This window comes from Euwallacea similis, chromosome 6, assembly GCF_039881205.1.
Source record: "Euwallacea similis isolate ESF13 chromosome 6, ESF131.1, whole genome shotgun sequence".
In the NCBI taxonomy this organism is placed as follows: Eukaryota; Metazoa; Arthropoda; class Insecta; order Coleoptera; family Curculionidae; genus Euwallacea; species Euwallacea similis.
In genome coordinates this window covers 2,048,433-2,056,165 of record NC_089614.1, presented here as the reverse complement: position 1 = coordinate 2,056,165, position 7,733 = coordinate 2,048,433, and the positions used below count along the sequence as shown (strand labels likewise).

Genomic DNA, 7,733 nt, shown 5'->3' with positions numbered 1-7,733 from the left:
CTAATTATGTGAGGATTAAAGTCGCTCCAGTAACGACAATTTTGTTTATTGACTTTGCCATTTAAGTAAAAAGTGCATTCATCACTAAAGCAGATATTTTTTATTAACTGGGGCTGAGCAATAATCCTGTTAGTCATAATTTCACAAAACTCAATACGTCTGTTGGGGTCGTCTTCCTGTAATTCTTAGGTAATTTGTAGAGTTTGTATGGGAAAAATTTGTGAAACTTCAACAGTTTTTTGACTGATTCACGAGACACTCCAGTCATGTTTGCAGCTCCACGAAGCGATATAGTGGGATTCATTGCAAATTTGTCAATAACTTTAGTCTGCGTGGCTTCATTGAGCAATCTTGGCTCGTTTCTTATTTTATTACAAACAGATTCAGTTTCTTCAAATTTTGCCACTAGCTCTCGGATGTACTTGTGCCCAACGTTCTTTCCTGCATATCTAGTATTAAATGTAATAGCCGTTCTTGCAAAACAACGATTTTCGGCTCCATAAATGAAGATAATTTCGGCGTGCTTAGCAATTGTGTAAACCATTTTAAGAAGCAGATGCAACACGAACAGAAAATATACACAACAATTGAAAACTATTAATTTTTTTTCTGGAATTACTTGTATTTCTTCAAATATTTTCACTAATAAAACAATTCGTTAAATGAATATCACGCTACGGAAAATAACAACTGTATTTGTTACTTCTAAATAAAATCAGAAATAAGCAAAATGAAGCAAAAAATGAGGTTTGAGCTATTTGAACTATTTCATGATTTGTACCAACAAAAGGTAAATAAACGAAGGAAATTTAAATCTATTCTTGTATTAACTTAAATTGGAATCGATTTTAAGCGTTTCGTCGATTTGTGAAGTAAATTAATTAAATTTTGACAAAAAAAAAAATTTGCCACAAAAAAAAGAATGATATCTATTTAGAATTTCATAAGGATCTCAAAAATTACATAAAAATTGAGGGTTGTTATTTAAAATTTTAGGGGTAGACACCCCGGGGCTTAGGGGGTTGAATGGAATACAACGACAAATACCTCAAAAATTGACCCCCTTGATATCTCATTTGAAGTGTTTCGCCAAATTTTCATATTGTTAACAGCTAGAGAAATATTAAATGCTGTTCGTTTTCAAATTGTCACTCTGTATGTAGAGTCTCGCAAGTAGGCGCCAATTGGAGGCGCAACCTGTGGGGGGTCTTTTTTCCGGGAAGAAAACCACATTATGCAAGAGCATAAAATGAAATAAAAATATATTGTTTTGGGAAGTTATGGTTTTTATTGCAAATGAAATTGCCGCTTCATTAAAGCATTTGCTAACATTCCTTTCAGATTCCATCGGCGCACATCAGTACCTAAATTTCAATTAAAAGGATTTTTATAAATAAGTAAATATTATATTTATACTGGAAATTCCGGGAACAGCTATGATGCTTTATATTTAATAAAAAATGCATTGCTTCATGTGCCTTTATTATGTAATTACCACATAGCATATGGTGAAGATTATTGCAACCGATCCTTGAATTCTACTAACACAGAAGGAGCCGTTCCCAAAAAACATCTGGCATTTGAATCTGTCTTACCTACTATCCTGAGCAATTAAATAAAACTCTGAATTTCTTTAAGACGCGAATAATGGACATGCTGTATACAATACAATATTATATTACCTGTGTGATTTGCGCTGCAGTTTAATTACCCTAGTGACGCACTTTGTTGACAGTTATATATTCGCATCTACCGAGTGACAGCTACAGTTACAGCTACTGCTACCGAAAAACATGATCGTAAGTAAATCTTAACAATCCCATTAATTATAAAAAATATCTTTGGATATTAGATCCATATCCTCAAAACTTTTTTTAGATATACCCTAAATGCGAACACTTAGGAATGGCCATAAAATGGTGTTCTATAGTGGGGATTTTCCCATCGGAGTTCATGTTTCCTGAGAACAAGAAGATGCGAAGCGCTTATAACGTCTATTCCAACATAATATTTGTTTATTGGACCGGATTCATTGTCACGGAATACATACAGCTATTCGTGATCCTGAACGAACACCCCGTTAGAAAAGATCTGATGTCTTTGAATCTATGTCTTACCTTGATATACACCGTTGTTACCTGTAGGCGATTAATAATGCGAATGAGTCCCAGTTTCAAGAAAATGATCCAGACAATTATTGAAGATGAGGCGAAGGGAGACCCAATTGGTGATGAATTGGTAGGTTAGTTAGCGACGGTTTAGTTTTCATGATATATTATTCCAAAATTCAAGATTCAAGAACTGGATAAAGAAACCATTGAAGGCGCCAATTGGAAGTATACGATTTATGTTTACAACGTGTTTATCGTGTGTTTGTTATACTTCGTAAAACCTATTATGGTTGAACCTGTTGAAGAAAAATATGGCAATATGACCAGGATTATAAGAGAATTGCCTATATCCTCTTGGTTTCCTTTTGATGTGCAAGAGCACTATAAGGTCTATTGACTTTCATGCTTATATGAACAAACCAAATATTATCAGTTTTAGATTGGGTATATTTTTCACTTTATAGATGTGACAATCGGGGCTTCTTCTGTAGCGGCCACCGATATCCTCATGGTGAGTTTGATTCTCTATCCTTTCAGGGAGCTAAGAAAGCTACACTATTTGCTCAGTCATTTTCAAGATTTTAAACAGAAATATCAAATTTCGAATGCCATTAAGGAGGAGGAAATGGCTGCTTTTTTATTTTTTAAACACCTCATCGTCAGACATGAGAATATCATTCAGTGAGTCACAAACACGTATTATAACTCACTTTTGGGTGATATCGACATTTTTAGATATGTTAAAACCTACAACAAGAACATGGCCTATACTATGGTGTTCGATTTTATTCAGAGTTCACTTCAAATTGCCTCGGCTATCACGCAAGTTTCAGGGGTTGGTAACTTTTCTTGTCATCACAACATTCTCTAACTTTATCTTTTAATTAGAACAAAATTACGTTAATGTTAGTCGGATCTATAACTATGTTCTCGATAAGCATGGTGCTAAGGCTTTCTTTGTATTATTACCATGCCGATGAACTCTTGATTTTGGTAAGCACATATCATTAGCAATTTATAAAAGCCTCCTCTCTTATTTGATTTTAGAGTCAGAAATTGAGCCACTCAATCTGGGAAAGCAATTGGCCAGACGAGACTCCTAAAATCAAATTCATGGTGTTGATTTTTATCATGAGAGTTCAGAAACCTCTTGCTTTCACGATTGGTCCATTTGGTGTAATGTCGATGGCGTCCTTTATTTCTGTAAGTTTTCATCAAGTGAGCTCGTTGATGTGATAATGATCCCCATGGAACTCGCTCATTTTTAGATACTTAAGGCTACATATTCATACGTGATGCTCATTATGTCATAATTGATAATGCAATAGGGAGAGATATATGTTGAGACATCACGGATCATCTCCAATACATGATGACTACATTACTTACACGAATTTTCAAATTAAAAATTAATATATGCATACCGTGTATTAGATGCCACTCAATGGTAATAGTGGTAATAAATGTACTATCAAAGGATAATAAATTAGCACGCAGATCAGCAGAACTCGACTTTACTCTAAGCACCAACGACTTACCTCGTACCTCCTTATATAATTTTAATAATGCAACAAAAACATAAAATAGATTGTAGCCATTTAAGTAAAGTAAACTATTATACAGGATGTTTCATAACGTGTGTCTGCAAATGAACGGTGTGACTCTTTGGTTCACTGTAAGAAAAAAGTCCCTAAAACATGAGTCTGCAAATGCATCGTTTTCAAGATACAGGGTGTTAAAAATAAAGTTTTTTTTTAGATTTTTGACGATTTCTCAGGAACCGTTTGAAACGAGGTGCTCGGCATTTCTTTACGGTCCTGATTAATCATTTTTTCCTCATTTACCAATGCAGATTGGACTTCGTACAAAACCTACGTGGATAGCTGACCCCTCCACTGTTGGTAGATGTCACCCCTAAAAAGGTAATGCCCAACTTTATCCTTGTCTTTTTTTAGATTTCTATAGAAATCTTTTCGGCTTGCCTGAATAGCATGTTCTCCTGTTTTCTTTTGTTGCTGGATTTATAGCATTTATGCGACCTATCTGAGAGCACCAAGATCCTTCGTTTAAGTGTGTTCAGGCACTGCCGTGCAATGACTTTGTTCGGGTCTTATTTTGAGTGGATACGTATTTGTTGCAACATACTTTGCACTTTCTTTTCTAACTTTTTGGATATTCTTCCTGCGACATACTCTGAAAGATGACCTATTCTCCGCCGAAATTCTTCGATTTTGGTTTGTAGTCTCTTTTCTTATTAATATTATTATTGTTATTATTATTATCATTATCTTTATCCGTATCATTATCATTATCTTTATCCGTATCATTATCATTATCATTATCTTTATCCGCATCATTATCATTATCATTATCATTGTCATTATTATTATGAAGCTGACTGCATTTTGTGATACTTTGAAAAGGTTCTGCAAGAAAATTGGAAGGGACGTAGTTTAAAGATTTTTAACCGTTCTAACATTTCATAATGATTCACAAGCATATTCTTTCGGAAACAAAATATGTACTTAACCCATTAGCGCCTAACTGTCCCAATGCTACCAGCTATTAGGCTGTGATGGGAGGGAAGCATTAGTTGTATGCCCCTCGTCATATAACTTAAATTGAATTCTTTAAGTACAAGTGAGCCAAGAGGGTTGTATTGTAGTTTCTCTAAGTGTTATGAATTTTGTCAAACAAACCAACATCACTTCATTGAAGTTATGGACATGGATTAAAATTTTCAGAGCGAATTTTGGAGAGAAGTTAATGTTTGCCCTTTTTTGCGAAATTTTAATTAATGAAATGTTAGTTCATATAAGAACATTGTTGGTCTCAAATAAGCGGCCGTCGTCGCCGTAACGATTTGACTTCTTAACCAGTATACAGGGTGTCCCGAAACTAGGTGTCAATAATTTACAGGGGTGTTAAACTTTTCAAAATAGGACGACTGAACCAAATAGTGATAGGTCAAAAATGTATACTAACGGAGCTAGTGCCCTTCGAAGGTACTCCTTTGGAAATTGATTATTTAGAATATCTGTGGAAACGCTAAAGATAATTGAATGCAATTTAACATATCTACATATAATTTTACGCTAAATTTGATGGTGATATTCATTTGTTAACAAATTGTCAGTAGCGTGTGCTTGTTAAATGCGTGGTAATGTTTGCGCCACCCTGTATAAGTAATAATTTCCTTCAGAACACGTAGAGTTGTATATTAATGCTAATAGCAGAAGTAACCAATATGTTGAGATTCTGTAAACTGACATGATCCAATTCATTTATATGGTTTAAAATGCAAATATTTCCCATACAGGAAAGAGGACTGAATTCAAACATACTGAAATTACATTTTTTGTGTTTGAACGAAACGACGAAATAAGAAAATTGAAAAAATATGAGGTAAACTTTTTTAACATACAGAGATGTAACGTGTGATCCAAAATTTTCAAAAGACATCAATTCCTTTTTAGTGAGATGTTAATGACAGCTAAAGAAAACTTCGATTTTTTTCCAAATAGAAAGGCAACCCTTTTTTACATGTGAGATCATGTTTTGAAGGTCTTTTAATGAACGATTCGTTATATTGATTCTTCGATAAGTCCCTTAACAAAAAAGAGGAAAAATTTGTTACAAAGGGCGGTAATCCCATATGAGACCATGCTTTCGAAACACACAAAATTTGAACGATTTACGGGAGACAAACAAATTTTTCGAGAAATTTGGAAACTGTTCGGGAATGCCTATACGGGATGCCCCTAAATAGTCGATCCAAAAATGTTTCGCTGATTCTTAAGGTGGAAATTTGATTATTGAGCACAACTCACATTAATGCTAAAATTGACGATTTTCGAAACATGTACAGGACGTCACAGTCTCGTGTTGGTTCAAAAAAAGACAGAATCTCGGATTGAAAATGTAAAAAAAATTAAGGAGCTTATGAAAGGTGCACATGTACACTCATATGGACACTCTCATGTGGACTGATATGGGTACAATTATAACTAATTGCAAATTGAATAAAAAAATGCCTAGTAGATAAATAAATAGCTGTAGAACTATTCTTATATAGGGTGTTTCCTAACTACTTGTAAAATATTTAAGGGCGTAATCTTCGATTGATTTAACGTAAAAATTTTTTAATAAACATATGTGCGCAAATGTTTTGTGTCCAAGATGCAAGATATTGAAATGTAATAAGAAAACACGGTTTTATTCAATATTTCCAAAATTACTCAACTCACTTTGGGTGTTTCAATTTTAACATACGATTATGTAGTAAAAAGCACAATATTTACACTTGTTTTTCTTCTCTTGTTCTTTTTTAATTGGGACACTCCTTTTCAGTGAAAACACAATTTTTTGGAGGATTGCTTAATGATTAATTATAAGAATTGCTGAAAATAATCATAATGTTTTAATATGTATTATTATTTACTAATTTGTTTATTGTTTTTTTTTGCTACTGCCACAATTATAAACAAAATAGTAAATAATAACGCATATTTCAAACAACTGCGGTATTTGGTCATTGCAAAAATCTGCAGAAATAAATAAATAATAGTTCCTTCAGTGTTATTTTGTGTGTGTGTTATACTCTCTAAAGTGAAAGTATTTAGTTCTGTGCCTCAAAAATTAAATTATACCTCAGTTTTGAAATTTTTTTAAATGCCTAATTACACCAATCAAGAAATAGCCAATATGGTGTATGTTTCCGGCCTTGCGGATGGTAACTGGGAACGAGGCGCATTTACACGGAAAAGTTTCCAAACCAGTAAGCTCCCAACTACCAAACCCTTAGAAACCTCTTTCAACGTCTTTGTGATACAGGATCTCTTATAAAAACTCCAGGAGGAAAACTAATAACATATCGAACACCAAAAGTGGAGGAACAAATCTTAAGACGTGTTGAAGAAAACCCCGGAACAAGTACTTATAAAATAGCTGCCGTTTTAAATATTAGTCATAAATTAGTGTGGACTGTTTTAAAAGAGCAACAACTTTACCTGTACCACATACAGAAGGTACAAGCTTTGTTATCTCAAGATTATCCTCCACGTTTTCAGTTTACCATAGTTAGTGGATCCTACAAAAAGTTGCATTAGATCCACAATTCCTTTCTCGTGTATTGTTCACAGACGAAGCGACGTTTTCCAGAAGTGCAATTATAAACTTACACAATAATCACATTTAGGCTGATGAAAATCTTCATTCAATTGTGGAAGAGCCAACATCAATTTTCTCGAAATGTGTGGGCAGGTATAGTTGGAGATTATTTGACTTGACCTTATTTTTTGCCGCATTATCTTAACGGGGAAACGTATCTAAATTCTTTACAAAATACTTTACCAGTTTTACTGGAAGAAGTACCTATTGCATAGAGGTTTCAAATGTGGTTTATGCATGACGGTGCGCCAGCACATTTTTCTTTACGCGTCCGCGAGTACTTAAATATAATTTTTCCAAATAAATGGATAGGCAGAGGTGTCCCAATGCCTAATCAATTCTGGCCAGCAAGGTCCCCGGGTTATAATTCTCCTGTCATCTACTTTTGGGGTCATCTGAAGAGACTTGTCTATGCTGGCCCAATAAACACTCTGAATCAACTTCAGGAACGTA

At 34.1% G+C, this 7,733-nt stretch overlaps 1 protein-coding gene across 1 annotated transcript; it reads left to right on the top strand.

Moving 5' to 3' along the window:
• Positions 1-1,793: 1,793 nt before the first annotated feature.
• LOC136409518 (odorant receptor 10-like) lies at positions 1,794-3,424 on the top strand. The gene is made up of 8 exons (XM_066391082.1): positions 1,794-1,799; positions 1,879-2,238; positions 2,293-2,499; positions 2,551-2,792; positions 2,847-2,946; positions 3,000-3,104; positions 3,159-3,314; positions 3,380-3,424. The coding sequence occupies exons 1-8, from the start codon at positions 1,794-1,796 to the stop codon at positions 3,422-3,424; spliced, it is 1,221 nt and encodes a 406-aa protein (XP_066247179.1).
• The last annotated feature ends 4,309 nt before the right edge of the window (positions 3,425-7,733 follow it).

What these genes read in the sequence shown, in the direction of transcription:
- LOC136409518 (XM_066391082.1), top strand. An exon ending in AGACATGAGAATATCATTCA is followed by an intron (nt 2,793 to 2,846) that starts GTGAGTCACAAA and finishes CGACATTTTTAG; the next exon opens with ATATGTTAAAACCTACAACA. An exon ending in CTATCACGCAAGTTTCAGGG is followed by an intron (nt 2,947 to 2,999) that starts GTTGGTAACTTT and finishes TCTTTTAATTAG; the next exon opens with AACAAAATTACGTTAATGTT.